Source organism: Anoplophora glabripennis, unplaced genomic scaffold (assembly GCF_000390285.2).
Source record: "Anoplophora glabripennis isolate ALB-LARVAE unplaced genomic scaffold, Agla_2.0 scaffold6, whole genome shotgun sequence".
Lineage (NCBI taxonomy): Eukaryota > Metazoa > Arthropoda > Insecta > Coleoptera > Cerambycidae > Anoplophora > Anoplophora glabripennis.
In genome coordinates this window covers 202418-226036 of record NW_019416749.1, presented here as the reverse complement: position 1 = coordinate 226036, position 23619 = coordinate 202418, and the positions used below count along the sequence as shown (strand labels likewise).

General features: G+C 31.8%; 1 protein-coding gene across 5 annotated transcripts in view; it reads right to left on the bottom strand.

Moving 5' to 3' along the window:
- Positions 1-23619, bottom strand: part of LOC108911927 (AF4/FMR2 family member 4) — a 210929-nt gene that overhangs the window by 79475 nt on the left and 107835 nt on the right. Inside the window, exon 1 of one of the 5 annotated variants that reach the window (XM_018717014.2) lies at positions 6872-7373. The exons of the other annotated variants lie outside the window; for them this stretch is intronic. Within the exon in view, the coding sequence (XP_018572530.1) occupies positions 6872-6894 (23 nt within the window). The 5' untranslated portion in view covers positions 6895-7373. Of the gene's footprint in view, positions 1-6871; positions 7374-23619 lie in introns of those variants that run through there. 5 annotated transcript variants of the gene reach the window in all.

The following is a 23619-nucleotide window of genomic DNA, read 5'->3' as shown; positions in this document are numbered from 1 at the left end:
TATAAAATTAATTAAAAGTAAAGTAATACATATTTTTAAAACTATTTAATTAGAACAAAATTTAATATACATAATGTCATTAATTTTAAGAGAAGATAGAAATGAGTAAAATACGAATATGCTGATTAAAAAAATTTCAAAATGGATATTTATGCTGAAAAAAAATATTTTAAAATCATTATTTAAAGCCCTTTGAGAACCGCTCCTGATCGCTAACCCACCAAGGTTTATTTACAATGAATTTTGACGTACCGTAATATGCGGTCATTAACCTTGCGTTTAATGCTTTTTTAATAATAATAATAATTTAATACGATATATTTTTACATTCTAATATTAACGAGTATTTATATATCAATAAAAACAATTTAATTTTCACTACGTTTTATAATCGAATATGAATTTTTAGTATTACATATATTCAAGTAGGCAATTATTCAATTTGTAGTACGTATATCTCATTGTGTGACTTATTGCTTATGGTTTAAAATGACACGCGATTAAAATGAATGACATTAGACTAAATCACCCTGTATATGGACCATCTCGCATTCACATGTTACAAACTGTATTTAAGGAAACTATATTCTATGTCTCTAATAACTAATAACGTTAAGAAATAATGTTTATATATTTTTTTCTGACGTGTATATACATATTTCGGGAATCCCAAATATGTATGTGAAATTTTTACACATACTTCGCTTGTTCCGAAAGTTCAAAGTGTCACTCCTAACCCACAAACGGAATTTAAGCAGTTTAAAATGACGAAAACGACTGGTTAAGTGTAATTTCTGGTTACAAATCTAACAAATTGGACCAATTTGTAGCAAACTCATGCATAGTACAGTCACAACCGTACAGGCATACGTATTACTTCTTTGTCAAAGAGCGAACGCGGCCAAGGCTGCCATTAACATACTTTACCAAACTCAGGATTTGATAAATTTCGAACCTTGCCTTCAATAAATCACGTCTGACAAAGGATTTATTTTTAGGAAAGTTCCACAACTCGCTCACTCTGGTACATAGGGAATTCCGTGTTTTACCTGTTCGAGAGTCGTATGTTAATCTTATGAAGTCCGATTTAAGGTATCTACAGCTTCGTATAAAAAAAAACAATGAAACGATGTTCAAACAGCACGGAAAATAATACATTAATACCTACTTGATCGGTAGATAGTTATAATGAGATAAGATTAATCATTATCATTACATTATTATTTTCATTTGAATAAAGATGGTGTACAATATCGAAATTCTACATTTCACTATAAACTCCATAACAAATACAAATGCGCATGACTGAATAATATTTTTTTTTTATTAAACTAATTGTAAGATTAAAATTTTCTGGAAAACTGAGAGAAAGACGTTGATTAAAAATATTCGACAATTGCAACTGATTCCAGAAAAGGTTTCATCTCAAGAAAACAAATTAAAGTAATGTTAAATAAATAATTTTATACTGATACTTAAGTATTGCTAATTCGTGACTGCAAAAGTCACAAATGACACAAAAAAAATATAAATTTTTGTAAGAGGATTGAAAATTGATTTATGGGTATAAAATTTAAATTGCTTCAAACCAAGTCAAGTACATAGTAGTGAGTCTAGTAGATTGTAACGCTATAAATATCAAACCAAGTCGTGATTTTTTAAAAAAGTTGACACCCGAGGTAGAAAAACATTGGCGGAAAATTTCAAGGCACGCCCCTGTCGCGGTAAATTGTTACAATAGTTCTATAACAGAACTTTCTTGGAATTTTATCTTAACAAATATTGTACGGGCTGTACATGTAAAAACTTTAACATTTCGTTATCTTAAGGACCAAAGGATTCATAATAATCGGTACTAGTTGTTGATTACTCGGTTCTATAGTGTTTATCGGTTCTCTATCTAGAATAATTTCCTTATCAAAAAACATCATAATGACACAGATAAATTAGAATATACAGGGTGTCACAAGCTAGTAGGCGAATCCACTGACTATAGATTCCTTTCGCGCAAATAAAGAGACTTTTTTTGACATTTTATATTTCGGCGCCTGGTTTTCGAAATACAGGCTGTTAAACTTGAGATTTTAAAAGATTTTTTAAGTAACGCCGTTGTTTTAACAATTGTTAAATATTCATACGCGTTATTGTGCTGTACCATCTGTTGCTGCAATTTTTTTATTGCACGCCTTAGTTTATTTTTGTATTTTTAGTACCTACGGAAAAGAGAAAAAATTAGCTATATCCTTTACTTGCACCTCGATTTTTTTAATCACAACTGCTCAAAAAAGCTACGGCATAGCATAGTAACGTGTGCAAAATTGCATCTTAGTGTGTTAAAAATCAAAGGATTTATTTAAAAAAATTAAATCTTAATTTTAACTTTCTGTATCTCGAAAACGGGGCACCCTGACTTTATTTCGATTTTCCTGATAGGCCAAAAATTCATATTATACATTAACACACTTATTTGTGATTTTTTTTATAATGTTACGATTTATGCTAACGCGTTGTTAATGACAACTAAATACATAATAAATATTAGTCATCACAAAATATAATGATTATTGCATCAACTTAATTTCAATAGAATTGAAAAAATGCGATAGTAAACAACCATGCTACAATTTGTTCCACACACCACACACAGTTTTTTGTGTGACATCAACACGAAGATATTTTTAAAAGTATTTATTGCTCTGTTTACAACACCCATGTAGTGGCGCGTCCATCTGTTTTCTACTTTTCGTTACTGTAATAATTACAAATAGGAGGCATTATTCTATTATAAATGACAGTGACCCTATTATGTATAAATACGGATACTTTATTTTCAACCACAGGATTCATAATTACATTTACAGTTAACTGTCGAATGAGAAAAATAAATAATAATAAATGCGAAATGTTTATATATTTCAACTGGATAGAAATTGAATAGTTTGAATCCTACTTTCATGTACCTATATGTATTTGGTCATTCCATTCCGAACGAATCAAACGCGCAGCTCGAGCACAAAGAACAGACCGAACATTTTTTTAGCAAAAGTTCGTATTCGAAATGCTTATTCGACTTGTTCCTGCCAGTTTAGTGTTTGTGGTTGTTGAGTTTAAACATGGCGAGGATGATGCAATAGAATATTCGAATAGATAAACAAATTGTCCTAAAAACATATTATTTTTCTTTACATCCTGGTTCAGATAACGGTGATTCTTCAGAGTATTATGAGCAAAAAAAACTGCCCTAAACGGCTTAGAAATATAAGGTTTTTGAAAAATATCGAAAATAATTCTAAAAATAATAAACACGAAAACGATTTGTCTTTTGTATAAAATAGAAGAGACCTTTTTTAAGTATAATTAGGAATCAAATACAATGGTCGAGTTTCCAAAATAAACAGAGGTGTAGAAATTCTGGTATTTCTGGTATCTGCACTACTGATTGCCATAATTGTATACAAATTCAGTGATCTTTTAAGTTTACTTAGTTATCAGACCAAGTTTTATTAATATATGTGAAACATCTCTCGAGAAATTTGTTGATAAGTATTCTTTAAAAATTTCTATCTCAAAAACTACACCGTTTAAGGCATATGCTCATAAGGATTTTTTCCTTAAAATAATTAATCTAAATTATTACTGAAACATACTTAGGAATCACCCTGTATAAGTGATCTGTCATCTATAGACCTTTAAAAGAATATGATGTAATCCTATAAAAAAATTTGCATTTGTTTTCACACAGATAACATTAAACATACCTACTTGACAAAATACCTACAATATCTTAATAGATAGTGGTACTACTAATTTGAGAAGTATAAATCTTGATATCCTATTTCATATTAAGCGGACATCTTAGAATTTTGTAGATAATAAATACGTCATAGGGAAATGGATATTAAATAATCTCTATTATATTTCATTAATTTACGGAAACGGAATAAGTATACTTAAATAATTCTTGATAAACTTATAAATTCAACCGGATTTATTTCAAACAGGTATGCAATCTTCAGATAATGATAGGGCGCTTGCTTGCAAATTTTGTATAAAAATATTGTTAAAAATCAAGATTAGCAACATTGTATGCAATAAGCAACAATACTATTTACTGTCTCTAAAGGCTAGATTACATTGAGCTAAGGACGTTTTCACATTTACCGACACCGACACAAATTTTAAAAATTAAAAAAATATATTTATAAAGTATATATAATATAAATGTGGATTTCAAATAGTTAATTCAGATTAGTTTGTTAAAGTTGTTGTAGCAAGGCTATAATGATGCCTACTTTCATTAGACTGATGAAGGTACGTATGTAATAGGCTTGGTAATAGGTATCAATCAATATAAAAGAAGAATTATAAAAATTTAATGCCAAAAGTTGCTTTTGAAGATGTGGCAAATATACGAAAAAACAAATAAAATTAGAAAATTTGATCACAAATGAAAAAAGTAACTGAATTAGCTTTCAATCATTCTATTTATAATTCAAAGAACCTTAACTGTTTATTCGCAACATGATTTTTGTTCAGTGAAAAACTTTTCCCCCTATATTTACCGACGTCATTTATTACTAGATAATAATCCTAAAGCCATCGTTAAAATATTTGTTAATTATCTCTAAAAAATTATCATATTATCTTCCTAAAAACTGTCACATCCATCAATTTAATTACAGTAAACGTGCATATCTAAAATAGTGGGTAATGCAGGTACTCATAAGTTGGTTAACGCTTTTATCAGTCACCGTTACTTTATAGATAAATAATCAAATTACGCAACATAAAGACAACAACTACTGATTATATTATTAACACGGATTTAATAAATAACGATGACAACATGTCCAATATAGGCTGTATAAATTCAAAAGGTACGTCAATAATCTACACGTAAAACAACTTGCATTCATTCATTCAAACAAATGTTAGTCATAGGCGTACTTAGAATTTTCATATTAAGGTGGATACAAGACTTTAGAATCTATTGTTTAGGTGTTAGGTGTAATTTTATTAAAGAGCATGAAATACTGCACTTTTCTATGCATAGGCGTCGTTTGGATTCCATTTTGTTGAGTTTCAATATGAAAAAAAAGCAATATTACAATATGTGTGTACTACAAGAAACTCTGTATCCATTGAAAAGCAACAATCAACCATTAATGGAAGAGGATTTGTATATTTATTTTAAAATGATAATTGAAATTTCTGAAATATAAAAAAATATTATATACCTTTTGTCTCCTTCAACGCGAATACTCTGTATATGCCTTTAATGCTATAAGAATGATATGATTTTGAAACGATATGGTAACCATGGTAATAAAATTATATCTACTAGTTTTTGTTCAGTATACTCTAACAATTTATTATGGCTAAATAGGCACTTCAAGAACTTTTGGTTATTATCCAAAGATGGACTATTTGGACAAAAAAAAACATTGGTCCAAATAATCGCCCTTATTTGCTTGTCATTAGTTGCATCGTTGAGTAATTTGAAAATAATTTTACTCTCCACTATGTAAAAACACCAGAAAGACGTCGAAATGCCAGAACTGTTGAGAATATTGCTGATGCAAGAGCTAGTGTCGCAGGGGATCCAAATTTATTAATTCCTCGACGTGCTCAAGAGTTAAGGCTTTTTTGCAAGACTTGAATTTACACCCATTAAGATTGTTTTGACCCAAAAACTTAAGCCACTGGATCATCGTCGGTGCCGAGAATTTGCTGCTTGGATAGAACAACTTGAAAGGCATCCTAGTTTTGCGAAAAAATTATCTTTTCAGATGAAGCTCATTTCTGGTTAAGTGGATATGTTAACAAGCAAAATTGCAAACAAATTCACGAGAAGCCAGTTACAGTGAATGGTGAACGATACCGACAATGTAAAAACATTCTTTGAGGCCAAATTTAGATGCACTTGATTTGGAGGGTATGTGGTTCCAGCAAGACGATGCCACATGTCGCACTGCTCATGAAACTATCGACGTATTGCAAGAAAAGTTTGATGAGAGGATAATTTCAAGGAATGCAACTGTCCACTGGCCTCCAAGAAGCTTTGATTTAACTCCTTTTGGGGCTATTTCAAATCTAAGGTCTATGCAAACAGACCACAAACACTTGATGCATTAAGATTGAACATTGAACGCTGCATTCGTCAGATCACGCCCGATTTATTGTCATCGAAAATTGGGTTCGTTGCTCGTGTAGACGAAGTCGAGGTGGAAATTTAAACGATGTGTTATTCAAAACATGTTATTGACTGTACTTTAAGATAATATAAAAATTTGGTTGTATTTGAAATAATTTAAATTTTATTTCATTTTAAAATCATATCGTTTTCATTGAAAAAACCATTACAAGTAATAACAGGTGCAATTTTAAGCCGGGAATTTATTTAGTGATGCAATTTTCGTTTGCCTCCTCAGTTACAGTCGTAATGTGCAGACCAGTAATATACCATAAAATTGCACTAGGAGAAAAACTGCATTAACGAACCCTTATCAAGAACCTTGATCCCTAACCCCGTATAAAACAAAATAAATTGCCTCATCTTCTGCCTTCTTATTCTCTACGTTTATCAAGTTATTTAAAATTAACAAGTTACTTTATATACCCAAATTAATATAAGCAAAACGTCTTATGGAGTTGGCTGCAATTTGCCACTTCCGTTCTTAAAATTAGCAGTGATATTCCAATATCAGCCACGGCAGTAAATGTCAGATTTTAATGCCTTACACATGCACTACCGATAAAATTAATATATGACTCATTACGGACTATCCCAATGAGGAATTGGTTAACACCTTCCCCTTATATTCCTTTGGTGGAAAATTACGGAAGCGGTGGTAAATTAAAAACCAATCACCTTAAAAATGTATCCAGTACCATCAATTACTGCATCCATAACTCGTTAATCCAAACATTTGATCAGTGCCGCAGTAATCCCCAAACCGACTTTGCAGCCATAAATTTATTTACAATGATAAGATACACATGCGCACAAAGCACCGGGATTTACGTAGTTATGTTTAGAGCACAACCTTGACAATTGTTTGTTTTAAACGAGGTGTTCTACGACGAAAATCAAGACACGCATCCACGGCACCGATGGACACTCGTAAACTCGAAGAATACTTTTGATTTTGGCACCACTTTGCGCGCTTCAAGGTAGCTAAGAGCCATTCAACAACGCTCCGGCGCTAAATCCGGCCCTGACACTAAAAGAACCATCCACTACACTCACACACGGTGTACCTCGACACACGCAGCTTCACATTATCACTATGCGGACAACGCACGCAAATCACTATCCGTTTCTTCGATTCGATTATCGCGATGGATACGCTTCACATAGACAGACACCGTAAGACATACTACACCTCAAGCACACAACTTGGACTAGACTTGGAATATTTTGTGTGTGTCGGTGACGAAGCCGTGACGCGAGCCACTACGTCAGACTCTCGTTACTTGGAAAGAGAGCGAGCGAGCTGGCGACACTTCATCGTTTAAATTTCAGGGCGAACATTCTGTAACTCTGTGAAACGGAGCGCCCGGCCTACGGATTCGCTTTGCGGAGGAACGAGCGACGAAGGGCGGTTTCCATCCCTACGTTCCTATTTTAAATTATCGATTGGTTGCGTTGATTTTTAAAATAAATCCAATCGTCAGACGTCATTCAAGCAGGTACCGTTAATTCAACCGATAATGTCACTCTCTGTATAAATAACATAATAGTTTCCATAAAGATTATTACTTATTTCAATATTAAATCGAATGTCAAAAAGCAGTCATTAAATAGCAACTGTAGGAAATAGTTATTTGTTTAACTATGCAGTAAAGTACAAGATTAAATGTCGCGGTTGGTATTTAATACACGAGGCGCAGCCGAGTCTATTAAAGCAGCAAAGGCATTAAATCTACTTTACTGCCCACACATAATCTTTACGCCCGATCAATTTTGATTTTGTCATAATAGCAAACAAAGCTATTTATTTTATATTATTAAAATTGTATGATACTTCTTTATTGAATAATAATAATTTCATCAGGTCGTCTGTGGTTGCTATGAGACGAGCGTAAGTAAGCAAATAACTTAGGTATACAGTAATCGCCATATTGTTCCTATTTAAATCCATAAAAATAACTATTCATTATTTGAGAAGGAAGAAATTGACATTAACTGCGCCAGAAATTATCGAATTAGCACAGCAAATATAGTGTAATTTATTACCAGAAAAATCGAAGATATATCAGCAACATAAAAAATTTATTGATTGCCGGGAGTAACATTGTCTTTTTCAGAAAATGTACCTTTGGCATATTTTTCTGAATTAAGCAAAAGTATGAAATCTTCTTCATTATGGTCAATATACGCGATGCTCAGAGCTATTTTGAATGTCTACAACAACATCGATATTGGAAAGTATCTAAAATTAAAAGCATTCTTGAACGGCAATCGGATGAATATCGTGCTAAAAAATCATGAGTTTTAGAAATAGAACAGATTAAAAAGATTCTAATGGAGGCCTCTGATTATGCGTATTTTGGTACAAAGGTAATTACAAATAAAATTGTTTTCGTTAAAGAACAAATTTTAATTTTGAGTTTAGCGGCAATAAAAACAATTCTAATGCCTAGACAATAAATGTGACAGTTTAGATGTCACTAAAACTACGTCTTTAATGTCGATCGGCGAAAAAGTACTTTATACAGGGTATCCCGGAATAACGTGTACAACGGAAGACCACAGATTCGTGGACTCAAAATAGGCAGATTTAGGCTAATTCACCTATATCTGAAATCGCTTCGTTTGGCCGTTAGATGGCCTCAGAGTTCGTGAAAATTTTTTGAATTTTGTAAATAACTCGAATATCTACATATTATTCGATTTTGATTATTTTTGGGGTGTGAAATTTTGTTTTCAATCTACACATTTTGGTGTTATTCAGAGTGTTTTTAAAACTTACAACTCCTACATAATTTTTTCCTCTTTCGTATAATAATGACAACTATTTTTAATTTGATAGGTGATCCCATTTAGAAGTTTCTGGACCTCTTGTAAAATTTTAATTAAATGAACGGTTTGGGTACAAAAAGACATTTTTTAAATGTATACGCTAACTTGCCACTCATATTACAATACTTAACAAAGTGCTAATAGGTTCTGATTTTGTAAGTTGACTGTAATTTCAGTTTGATCTTTAAATCATTGTACCTGCCAATTCTGTTTTGCTAGAAGAGAATAATAAATAGTCGCAAAGAACATGTGTACGCTCAAGAAAATCCTCATACAATCAAAGTAAAACATTATCAGCATGAATTTCGCATCAATGTTTGGTTTGGGATCATTGATAACATTATTATTGGCCCTATTATTCTACCCGATAGACTGAATGGGGAATTTTATTTAGAACTTTTGCAAAACTCGAGTTATTGGAAGATGTGACGTTATTACTTATAGCTAACATGTGGTTTATGCATTATGGCGCTCCACCGCATTTCATTGTAAATGTCCGGCAGTATCTGAACCAAAGATTCCCTCGTCGATGGATCGGTCGAGGGGATAACGCTGCTGTTAACTGCACCAGATTTAACACCTTGCGACTATAATCTTTGGGGCACATTCCACATCTAAGACTGATGAAGAGTTGAGCAGGCATATTCAAAATGCCATAAATGTTTTAAAAAATTGCCCTCAAGAACTGCAAAGGGTATCCTTTAACTTTCTTCGCCAATTTAACCTTTGTTGTAGAATGGTCAACAGTTTTTGTAAGTTGTACTAAATTTAATAACATCAACTTTGTCTCCAGCATTTTGATTGTTTTTTCGAATTATTTCAATAAAATTAGGCACGTTGTAAATTCGTCGTATGTGGTATCCATATCGAAAAATTAAGTAACGTGGTATATTTTATCGTAGTAAACACTCATTAAGAATTGGCAGATACAATGACATAAAGACCCGATTAAAATTACAGTCAACCTACAAAATCAGTGACTAAGTCATCACATCAGTGTTAAGTATTGCAATATGGGTGGCAAGATAATGTAGACATTCAAAAAATATTTTTTGTACCCAAACCGCTCATTTAATCAAAATTCTGCAAAAGGCCCAAAAACTTTCAAATAAAAAATAGCTGTCACTATTGCCCGAAAGAGGAAAAAGTTATGAACGCATATTCTCACCATACATCAATTTTGTAGGAGTTGTAACTTTAAAAAAACACTGTACAACACCATACGTAGATTAAAAGCAAAAGTTCACACCCCAAAAATAAGAAGAAAATAGAAGCGAAAATTATTGAGACCACTTACGGAACTACGTCCCTGTAAAATGAAGTTTTTCTGGATGAACACAACTTTTTTTTATTAAATTCTGGTGTAGTACCCGCTTTTAAAGTTTGGTCAACCCTACATAAAAATTGAGACTTAGAAAGAAGTACATTTCGAAGTAAAACTTGAACAATTTCCATTAAGTATAATTACCTAGAGAACCCGTTATAAAATATCAATAATGTTTGTTTGTTATACTTAGGGAAATTATATTGCAATCTCTAATATTAGATTCTTGCGAGGATTCTTGGAAAAATATCAATCATCAAAATATATATATATATATATATATTAAAAATTTTTCAAATTAATTTTGCGACACAAAGCGACATACATAGCTTTTCCTAAAGCTGTAATGATAAGTTCTTGGAAAGAGCACTTACATCTCCCTTCCCGAGAACAGTAAACATTTTTTTAATGCGATAATCGCTTGTATGTGGTCAGATATTCGTCACGGAGAGAAATAAATATGAACTAGATTTCTCTATATTGGTTAGTCCTTGATGTAACTATCTACCTAGGAGACAAACTTTTTCTCAGTAAATATTTCTTTTACTTGTTTATTTATGAAGAGATTACGTTTTAATGTTACGGTAATTTAAGGGCTTGTTTACCTGTTCCTACAAGTCTTATCTTAGTAGCAATAAATTTAAAAATGAAAAGAAAATACATTTAAGATGCCTGGACAAAACGTAATCCTACAATGGATTTAATAGTGTAGATAAAGATAGCTTTCTACAAATGAGTTTAATATTGATTACACAACAAATTTCTACCTAACTAAAGCATACTTGCAAATATCTTTATAAAAATTTCTAGCCATTACGCAAGATTTTCCCAAAATAAGACTGCAGATCACGAACTAGTAGGTACTGTTCAGAATCAGAACTGCATAGATTTGAATATAAAATTTGAAAACTTTATGGATTTTTTTTACATTTTTCATGGTCTCGGAATTTTTTTCTTTTGTCACACTGTATTCTTCTCAAAAAAATATTTTAATAAAGTTTTTGCTGTCTTTTGATCCGTTACTGATTGTGAGTAATGAGGGTTAGTCAAAATTGCCATATTTTCAGAAATGCTCTATATTTCTTAAACAAAAGAAAATAAGCCGCGGTTTGAGTAACTTTTCTCTCTCTTCTCTCTTTAAAATCAGGACTAAGGAACATACATCAGTTCCTTTTCTATCCACCACTGTTTCCGAGATAACCCCACAGCATTTTATCCACAATGTACGTATAAAATGACAATTTGGCCATTAAGTTGGTTTGTTCTTCCTCCTTTATATCTCAAATCTTCTCCAAATTACTTTTGAATACACTGACTGCTTTCTAAAAGTTTTCTATCATCTGAACAGCAAATAAAACGTATTTCTCACCGCCCTACTCGAAATTCTTACGAAATATACACGATCATTTTGATGAGTGATGGTCAACACATATCACAAAAATTTGTTTTGCGATTGTATTTAGAACTGAGCTATTTTAAAAATTTAACAGGTTCACTTTCTCTCTCTTACACGTACACCAAGCAGGTCCTTGAAATTCTTAAGTAAGAATAAAAGTCTACCGCTAATTACTTCTGTTTTAAACGGAACCCTATACATATTTATAGGTCAACGAATACTATTTTAAACTATATGCAACACAGTTTAGGATAGTATTTTGGGTGGCCAAACTAGAAAACATTTTATTTGACAATAAACATCTAAAGCTTAGCAAAACATTGTTTTTTTATGGTGGTCGTTAAAAGTATATGCTTCTACTTTTCATATAGCACGGTAATGGGCTACACCATAGAGCTATGGGCTACACTGACACACTTGTCTATGGGCTACACTGAATTTTATCATGGAGAAAGTTCCCACTTCAAAGACAGTTAAAACATGTAGATTTTATTAGTACCCCGATTTTGCATGGAATCAAATTCGGTCCTTTAGAACTAATGAAATATTAAATGTCAATAATTGAAAAGGTATATAGTTTCTTGTAAGAAATTTGGATTTCTCTACAGTTTGTATTTGTTACCTACTACGTTTTGTGTCGTTTTTTTCTAAATAGTTAATTCTGTACCTACGAAATTTATCCAGTAATTTAATTTCTGCTTTTAACACAAAAAGGAAACAGTGCATTCACTAAAGATGTCCGCCTCCGAACAAACATTATCATTATTAATTATTGCTATGTATTCCTAATGCTATCTATCCGAAATAGGGTTGGGTTATTTGGATTTAGATAAATGGCTGTCGTAAAATATCTCCCCATACAAAGTTCCCCCTCACTTACCATAAATCGGTTCAAGATGCGGTAAAACGTATCTTGAAACTTCCAAGTTTAGAATAAACGAAAAAAATGATAAAATTTTAATAAATATGCTCGCATACAAAAGTATCACCTAAAAAAGTTTAATAGTACTTATTCGCTACTTGGTATTTGGTTGGGTTTTAATCGGTTAAATAAAAAAAATATGTCAACGACACTCGCTCGTATAAAGCTTCAAGTTGTGCAAAAGAAAACATTTTCAGGCACATATATTTCGCTTCAGTGACTCGGAGGATTTATGAGGCCCCATATATTACTTAAAGAACGATTTATAAAACCAAATGCAACTGGTTTTTATAAGCCGTCTCTTTCGGTCGTAAGGTTTGCTTGGTTATCTCTGATAAACACGGCAGAGGGTGATAAAAATAACTTACTGCAAATAATTCGATAAATATATGCTGCAGTTTACATTAAAATTAGTTGTCTGCAAAGTATACGTTTACCTTACTCGGTTTAGAAACAAAACGTTATATGCCATAATTGTTTGAGTAAGATTTTTCAAACAAGAAACACTGCAAATTATGATAAATTATATATTTTTGGGAAAAGCAGCCTTTTTTACTAAGGTTTCCATTGTAACTTACGGACGCTGCTGCTTTTACAAAAAAAAAAAATCTATAAAAAAAAGGTCAACATTTCAGAAAAATGGTACCACTGTACAGCAGGGATTAATCAAAATATCAAAATTTAGATTTTTTTTAACTCTAAAACTATAAACATCCAAAATCAGTTTTGACATGAAAATAAAACGCTTAGATATATGTAGAATTTAAGTAAATGATTTTGCAAAGTAGCCTTCCTGTGTCTCAATATATTTTTCTATACGTCTACGAATTTGAATATTAGAAAAGAAGGTTTCAAGACCATAATTATTTAGAAAATATTCTTAAAGAACGAGAAAAACGCTGCCTCATTTTTGACACGCTTGCGTAACACTCTGCATAATTTTAAATTTATCTAAACGTATCATCTTTAGAAATCATGAAATTGTATCAAAACGGCAAAAGCTATGCAAAAAGAGACATCTTTTGCCCAGAATAAAATTATTTAAAAAATTACAAATTTCTTTTCCCTAGTTGATAAATACGTAAATGCTGTAACTAGTGCAATGCGGAATTTGGTGTGATTCAGGTAACTTTAATTTATTATAGGCAGCTTCTATAATCATTCATATTACAATTGGGAAAAGAAGAACTAAGAGCAATATTTTGTTTACTAATATTATTACAACATGGAATTTTGGAGATAATTTATAATTTATATAAAGAAAATTGAGGACATAAAAACTAATTTATACAATGTCTCATACAAGAATCTGTCTACTCCTGTCAAAAAAGTAATTTCAGTAAATTTCATGCGGTTGTCTTATTTTTTCAAGACTTACTTTACTTAATAATAGTAAGTAGTGTTATAATGGGAAAAGCAATTTGTCACTAAAAGTAATTACATACTTTTCTCGCTATGTAAAAAAAATCAATTTATATAATTACAAAAACTATTTCAGAGAATTGTAATCCGTGTTAATTTTAGATCAAATTAATCTAAATACATACTTATTGTTTTTACGGTGTTTATGATCCTAATATTTTGACGTAACACCAGATATGTTTTGTATTTACACAGATTATATGGGATTGATAACCGTTGGAGAACATAAAAAAAACAAAAGTATTAATTAATTTTTAGTACCAGTATTATAACAATTTTATGCTTATGATTTTATATTTTATTACAGGTATGTTTGTTTTAGAGCCATTTGAAGCCATAAAGTAATTTTCCAATTGAATTAGATTGAATAAAATAGTCCGTAACAACCTATAAATTTATAAAGAACTTTGTTAAGAATATTATAATCATATACATTTAAGAATTTTAATATAATAATTAGACAATGTAACAGAAACAATAGATTAATTACCTAAAAATCTCTTAAATATTGTGAAGTTTTTTTAATAATAATTTGGATAACGATTTATTAATTATTACTAGTAACAATGCGTAAACAATAATAAGGCACTAATAAAAAGCTTAACCACTTTTCTTGATCAAATTAAAGCCATAACAGTGTATCGAAATGATGATGTTTATCACTTGTTTTTTATCAATGGAAATTTTAACAAACAATAAAATTTACTCACGGTTTCATCTGGCAAAAAACCTTTCGCCATGTTGGTAGAGAGAAACCACTTTCCATAAATATAAAAAACAAACTGTGAAACGAAAAGTTGTTGCATAATAAACACTTAGTAACAATTTTTTTTTCAATAGGCGACAAAACCACTCATTTTATATTACAGGGGAGATAATAAACTTATCTGGCATTATCTCTATTGCCCACATACAATATCTACCTGAGGATACAATCAAAATCCTATTATTATTAGTTACACTACAATATAATACAAATATTATCGATGTGATCACAACGCTCGGCGTGTTTGACAACATCGCTTAACGTTTAACTGTTATGCAGAAAGATTATTATTGAAGAAATCCGATATATTTATGTATATTGTACAATAAATATACTACTTCATTATAAACACGTGAAATCAAACAGTGGTTCTAAAACTAACTGTACAAACAAATATATCATAACATTTAGAAGGCAATAATCAATAAATATTATAGTGCAGGATGTAATAGAGACGTCGCGATGAATTTTGTGGATTACACAGAAATGGAAAAAATATCTCCATCCCTAAACAGATGTATGGTCATTTTTTATAGGTAATCTGATAACTTTAGTTTCTAATAAACCACAATTCAATAAAAAATGCACTCCCATTTTGTGTTATCAAATTTGAATCTCTGCGTTTATAATTATTTAACAATTAAATTGGATGAATTCAATTAGAAACTACTACTCGAAAATTTGTACGTTGAGAACATTCTGAATGCGATTTTCTTCATTAGATTGTAGTAGTAGCTAAAGTTATTTCTGTTTAAAAATGGTGAGATTGATGATATTACCCATAATTGCCGATTACTACTGTACTTTTTTTTCAATAGCTGACGTTATTGATACAGATGTTGACAGCTTTAATCAAGACCTTACGACTGAAGCGCGATTTACTTAAAGCTTTTGATTCAGTGTCTACTGGAATATTACGGAGTGAGATCTAATGCATTAGCTTTGATTATAGGTATCCTATTTTACAAAAAGAGGCAATTTGTTAGTTGTGAAGTAAAAACTCTTGTCTTGTAATGGTGTATCTCAAGTAACCATTTTGGGACTCCTAATTTTTTTTATTTATTTCAATGATCTTTCCAATGTTCATAATTGCTTATTATTTGAAAATGACACTGCGATAGTACCAAGTAGTAACACATACGTCGATATTTCCAGATTTGGTCAAGCTAGACTGGTATTCAATGGACAAACTCAATTGAATGAACCCAAAACTTAAAATATTTTCACTGCATTTCCGAATATGGGTTTCGTTAGCAAAATTTCCAGGTACAGTGCTGATCAATCAGGTAAATTGAAAAACACATATTGTGTTCACAAGTTTGCTTTACAAATATTTGTAATAGCACTGTTTGTTTCATGATATTCTCAGATTTGCTTATTTCTGCCTAATTAATATTCATCTTACGAAATTTTATTTTGGGAGAACTTAACATCGTTTGAGAGAATTTTCAGTTTTAAGTTTATGAAAAATTAAAACGTAACAACATAATTATGATAACCTTCTGAAAGAAAATTCAATTGGTATCTATATTCCACAAAGAATTATATCGTTTTTATTATCAAATTAATCTATTATGATCAAAATTTGTTAATTGATGATGAGTAATAAAATAATTAATTATGAGAAAGCCGTTTAAAATACAAAAAAAAATTACCCTTTGCGTTTAATAAGCTGAAGCATCTATGCCAAGTACTTTTTACTAAATTTCATTTAAATCGGTAAAGCGTTTGAGTTTGGAAAAATCTAATTTTTTTGCCGAATGTGATCTGGTGGCTAAATGCTGCAATTTTGGACGGAGTTTAGTTACATCTTGTACTCTTTTGAACGGTATACAAGTGAAAAAGAACTAAAAGTAAATAATGTTACTCAGAAATTAAATAAAATCTAACATCTCGGCGAAATGATAAACAAAACAACAAGAAAGTGGATATTACAATACCGAATGCTATTAAGTGTGAACAATAAAAAGCAGCCTTGAAACTTTTCAACGGCAATGCAAAATTATTTAATTAGATATAAACCTGTTTCGACCTAAAGAGTCAACAAACGACGAAACGTGCGAAATGGTGACCTGACTAAATGCCATCCTTAAATAAAAAATATTTGTTATGTTCCAAGAAACAAGTTCATGCACAGATACTAGGCTAGTATAATAAGTAGGTATACCTGTATATCAGAACTGAAAGTTATTATTTTTTATCGCCAATAAGTTACCTAGTTTTAACTAAACACTGTCATTAAAGGAATATGTAGTTGTTAGACTTACATATTACAAAATTATTTCTGTTGTGGACCTTTTACGAAAGTAAAATTTAAATATGTAATTAAACCTAAATTAGAAATGCCCAAATATCTATGCATGGTAAGCATTTAGTTATATTGAATTGTATATCAAATAGTGTAACAAACTTCCAAGGATACATATACCAAAAAAAAATCTAAGAGCCATATAAAAAGTGTAATAAACTAATGATTTTGTAGTACTTTACTCACATTTCGGACTGTGTCGATTCGTCCAACAATAACAAATAATGGAAATAAAATAGATTTACCCTAATACTTTTCGTTTAATTAAATTCTGACAGAGCTAAGTTTTATATGACACAAACTGATGTGTATTAAAAAATGAAATACCTTTAAATTAAAATAAATATAGCTTTAAATACGCAAATACTTTTAAATACTAGTAAATTATAAAGAGCATTTTTATGTGTAGATGTAGAAATTTCGGTGAGTTCTAACCCTTCACAATTATGTTAATATACATTCGAAAAGGTTAATACAATACAATATCAATTATGAACTTATCGATTTCACTAAAAATAGAACACATATTTCGAGGGCGACAACCCCTAAGGCGCAATTCGCGGTCCCTTGAAAATTAGAAGTTTGTAAATCGAAATAAAAAAAAACAAAAATATTACAGGTATAGAAGAAAGTCCTAAAATCGCTTTCAAAATATTATTTTTATTAAATCTGTTTCTACCAAATAAGTTTAAAAGCGTTTATAATTATAACAATTTAGACAATATAACAATCTTAATAACCTTGCAATTTCGCAGATTTTAAAAATGTAATATAAACGTATATACATACATAATTTTGTATAACCTCGTTTAGAATTAGTTAATTCATGTATTGTTTATTTAAAAATTCTTAAGTCCAAAGGAAAGATAATTTTAACGCAATGTGACATTTGCCAAAATTAACTTAAAAAAATTTATTGAATTAGATCACATTATATGTTATGTGGTTAAATCAAATAGTAAATTTGTTGCTGTAAAATTCAGGTTGCATGCTGTTTTTTATTGGTGATAATCACATTTAATTTTTAGTTATGAAAAATCATGTCATGATATTTAGGATTTTTAGAGTGCAGATTTTTTTTCATATTCCACATGTTCAAGGAAATCAAACTCTTTTTTAGTTTAGTTTAAGAAAAATATTTTTATCATACAACTGTTTTCATATGAAATAAAAGTATTAAAAAAATCACGCCAAGGGTATTTCAATGTTTCACTTAAAAAAATATAGGTACCTACCTACTTTCATGTGATCTCATTGGCACTTCCACGAGATTTTTGTGTCTCACTAAGGGATATATTAGACGAGAGTCATAGACCAGGATTTTGAAACCAAAAAAAAATTATAGTAGGATGAAACCCATTGGAAAAGAAGGAGAATATAACAGAAATGAAAGGAAAAATAATTTACGGGCGATGATTAGAAAAAAATTTTCGGAGTCTAGTTTTTTTCGTTTCTTTACATTTCCTGAGAAAACTTACCATAGTAATGTATATTTTTTTTTACACCATCAGAAAGTAGAGATTTCAACGAAGAAAAAGCCCACCGACGTTTTTAAAAAAGCAGATATTTTGACGTGAGAATTTTCGATTGAAAATTAGGGTGCTTTTTCGATATTAAGTAAAAATAAGGTGAAAAAATAAATATTTCAAATCAAAAAAATTACAGCGTGTTTGGGACATAAATAGGTAAGTTTTCACCAAATTTCGTGAAAAAAAAATTTGTTTGTAAAAGATAAAAATAAAAAACCAAAAACTTGGTTATTTGAATTTTTCACATAAATTTTGAGGTTATGTGAAAAAAGTGTAAATACAAAAGTTGTAGATCTTTTTATTACCTACAACTTTGCCATTTAACTTTTTTCCATAAGACTTGTAGTTTTTCCGGAAATCAAGATAAACCGTTTTTTACCCTTAAAAACTCACCCCCTTCCCCTTCCCGACCTCAGATCGCCCGTAAATTATTTTTCTTTTCATTTCTGTTATATTCTCTTCCTTTTCCAATGGGTTTCATCCTACTATAATTTTTTTTCACTTTTTACCATTTTTGAAGGCTTAAGCACTGGTCTTCACTAAATTGACACTCGTAAAAATGGAAGATTTGGAGGCAGAGACTTGACGTTAAAATAAGTTGTTCCCGAAACTGTCAATTTTTTTAAATATAAAGTATCTTACAAAGTTACGTCAAATGTATTACGCATTACTTTACAAAAATCCTTAGAGGAGAGAGCACTAAAAAAATGACAAAGTCAGCTCTCTACCACCATCTGTGAGGTATCTCGTCGCCCCTGCAATCATGGCAAGATTTTCGTAACACCCCCAGCTGTCAAATTGGCCGTGACGCTGAATATTTTAATTTGGCTCTCGGAGACGATCGAAAACAAGAAGTCGCGTAGAATTAAATCATTGGGGAACCCTCCGACGACGGCGAACGACCCGAGCCCGAGACAGGCGGCGTCCCGCATGTGGCTTCCAGATGTTTCAGGTATAAGTGCTGCCTGCTCCGTACACCTGCTGCTGGCTGTTAGGTGAGCCGCCTCCAACAGCATGCAGCTCAGCAATCAGCAACGAGATCGGTCGATTTTTTTTTGGAACAGTGTATAGAAAATATTTAATTTTTCCAGATTTTAAAGACGTATGTTCGTGCAATTTTAGCAGTTACAAATGACTTGTAATTAAACGCTCAGTATTTTAATATACGGGGTGTTAATAAACTTATGTCAAAAAGTTAAAGGGGTGAAAAAGGAGCAAAAACTGAGTTAACTGATGTCACAAACTTGTACCGGAAGTTAAAGGTTCTAGACTCTAGAGAAACAATCTAACTAAAAATGTGTTTAAAACTGTTTTGGAACTGCTGAAATACACGTATTTTATCGCGGCGAGTACTTACAAAAAACTCCGTATTACTTTTTACGAGTTTGTAGGGTTCTTATGAAGCCGGACTGTATTCGAAAGTCAGTAATACATTGTTGTAGTGATTGCTGTGCTGTTTTTCGAGAGTACATTTAATAGCTGTATTTCCAAGTTTTCTTTTGAAAATGGCGCATTTATTTAGCAATTGCGAATATTGTGATATGCTTATAATTTATAGCGAAGCAAACGAAAATGCCCATAGAGCTTGTCGAGTGTACCCGTGCAAGATATCCTGAACGACGCGACGTGCCCACGCAAAGAGTTTTGGATACCAGTGAAGTACAATCGCGTCGAGGTCGCGACGGTGGCCCAGGGCGAGCACTAAGAGTCTTGAATGTCGAGGAAATGACTTTAGATCTCGTCGAAGAGGATCCGCATCGTAGCACCAGAAATGTCGCCACAGCAAGTAAATATTTCGCATCCTGTTGTAAGGCGGAGATTACAAGAAGCTCAATTGTACCCATTTCATATTCAACGTGTTCAAGCGCGTACTCTTCAGGATTTTTCACTACGTCGAGGTTTTTGCGAATGGTTGCTTCAGGAAGATGCAAGAAATCCTCAATTTACAGCGCAAATACTTGTTATAGATGATGCATGTTTCAGTCGAAATTGTGTGTGTAACGTACACAATACTCCCCACTGGACTATCGAAAATCCTCACGAAATACGTCGCGTCGCGGTACGTTTCAGCAACAGTTCCCCGTGAACATGTGGGCCAGAATCGTTAATGACACTTTAATAGGACCTTTTGATTTGCCTAGACACTTAGACGGTGCTTCATGTCTAGATTTTTTGCGAAATCGCTTGCCGGAGTGATTGGAACACGTGCGATTAAATCTTCGGCAAAATATGTGGTTACTGCATGACGGAGCCCCCGCTCACTTTTTTCGGGGAGTGAGCGACTTTCTAAACATTAGGTACTTCTCCCGATCGCTGGATAGGCCGCAGCAGCCTACATAGATGCCCCCCCCCAGGTCGCCGGACCTCACGCCTTTAGCGAATTGGATACGTCGCGCTGAAGCTTGTATGCAAGCAAATGGTGGGTACATCGAATATCTTTTATAAAAATCAGCAGCTCTCAAAAGGTGGCTCCGTACAATGTTGAGGTAAGTTAGACTTTAAAATTACATTTTACTCAAGAAAAATCCGTGTAATTACCTCATTTTAACATAAAGAACATGTGGCAAAAATATTTGACATTAACATCCTGTATATCCTTTATGATTACAGATACAATCTTACTGTAATCCTAAAACGTGCTATATAAATATACAGGGTGTGTCATTTAAAAACACTGGTTTTGCAACGTGGGCGATAGAAAATCCTACAATTTTATTCGAACGCTTTTTTAATATCATGAACTAAGTACAACGGATACAGTGTGACCGCTGTGTATGTACTATACGGCTAGGAAAAATAATCAATTATATAAATTCTTAAGGCATAGTCATATTAAGTAGGTACTTAAACACACTAGTAGTAGTGTGTTCAGGACGAAATTATTAATTCATATCAATTTGCCGCCTTTCGATTCGCTGATAACCCGCGAGTAGGCGCACAACAAAGGTATCTGAAACGACGCGCTGTTTACATTTGCATTACCACATGAATATGTATTCCTATACCTAACCGATTTCAGTTTAGCATTCTTTTGTGGTACAGATTGCGAGTTATTACAGATGAAAATATCCGATGAATTAAACATAGCAGTACCGGTTGAATAGGAATATTTTAGAGACTGCTTAGTTGCTCCGCATGCCAGGAGGATCCCGTGTATGTATACAGGGTGTAGCACAAAGTATTGTACATTCCCGAGATACAAATATGGCAACATTTTTTTTTAATATTTCAAAAACGCCTAATCACAAAATTGTATACGTTAATTCTATACTTACTCATCGGTCGATAGCCGCACGGTTTAAGGCGTCAGTACTTAAATCGTGTGCAAATTTCGGTAGACCGTATATTAGCCATGCATGTACGAAGAATTGGCACCCTCTTTGCAGGTATGGTAGGGTGGAAGAATGTTGGCTTGGGTCAATGTGAGAGATTGACAGCGGTTGGCATTTGACCACCCACCTAATTAATGAGGTTTTCCTCATTCCTGCACTGAATGGTGGTTAGGGCCTACCAACATAAGTCGTTCTTTGGCGCAAATGCTGCCTGCCTAATAATAATATGCCGCCTCCTCTCCCGCACAAGTCTCCGACTTATGGACTAATTCTCGTGGTTAGAATGAGGAGTAGAGATATTATTATTATTATTTAGACTTGACAAAACCGCGCTAGTAATTCTACTGTAGTTCTAGTCAGTGCCTTTCACTAAGCATAATTTCTACGCCTATGACTTCTTTGGAAATATTTATCCATACTTAGTTAAAGCCACACGTTATGAAAAAAATTATTCTTGTTAAATTTTCGTATTTTCTCTTGGATTTTGGAGTACCTAATTGGCATAATAATGACTGAACTTTTTGTTTGTTTTACAAGTTTTCCAAAAGAATTTTAATTAGTAACAGGTTAAAACATTGGAAAACTAAACTTTCCTTCTTCCCTTCATTTGTAAAGCAAAGTTTTACGTTATGTTTACATATTTTTTGTTTATATGTACCCCATTCAGATTTAGTTTTTCTATGTTTAACTTGTTCATTAAAATTCTTTTGAAAAACTGTTTAAGGCAAACAGAGAGTTGAATCATTATTATGTAATTTGTTCCAATATCTATCAAAATAAAACATGAAGGGAGCTGACTTTCCTTTACGGGTCTAACTAGTTTGTACAATGATTAACTCAAAAATTACTGATATTTTATTTAACTACCTATTTCCACATTTTTCCTAGTTTTACAATCTTTCACAGTTTATATCACTTTCAAAATATTTTGACTCGGAAAGTAAGAATTAGTAAAGATGCAATCATTTTGCTGTGCATATAAAACAGGGATAAAAGGAAAATGTTTTCTGGAGAATTTGATAGGGTTTACATAATACAATTTTACCTTGCAATACGCTGTTTATTGAATAAATCGATCTTTAACACCATACCGATAGATAGAATTACTCATATGAGCACTAAAAAAGATATGCTTCCTTTATCAAAATTATACCCTTTCGTGGGAAATAAACCAATGTTCAATCGCTTATACATGTTAACCATATACAAAGAGAAGCAAACAGTTATTTATTATAAGCTTGAAAATTGGAAAATATGTTGTAACTGAATGACAATGAGATTAAATAATATTTGTATAGGTGTGACTTCGAGCGTTTTTCGTGGCATAGGTATTTAATAGTTTTGTTGGAATCGAATTAATACATTTTTAGTCATTTTTTTCCAGTAAATATTGTGTGAAAATCAAGTTAGTATACACATTGGATTCAGAAAATAAAATCTGTGATACTAGGTCAACAAATATTAGATTATTAATATGATAAGAAAACCCCAAAAAAAACGTAGTAGGCTTACTACACACCTTTTCTAAATATCAAATTAAAACTGACTTCTGTTTTGACCCTACAGACGACAGGATTTTTCGTAAATCCATATTG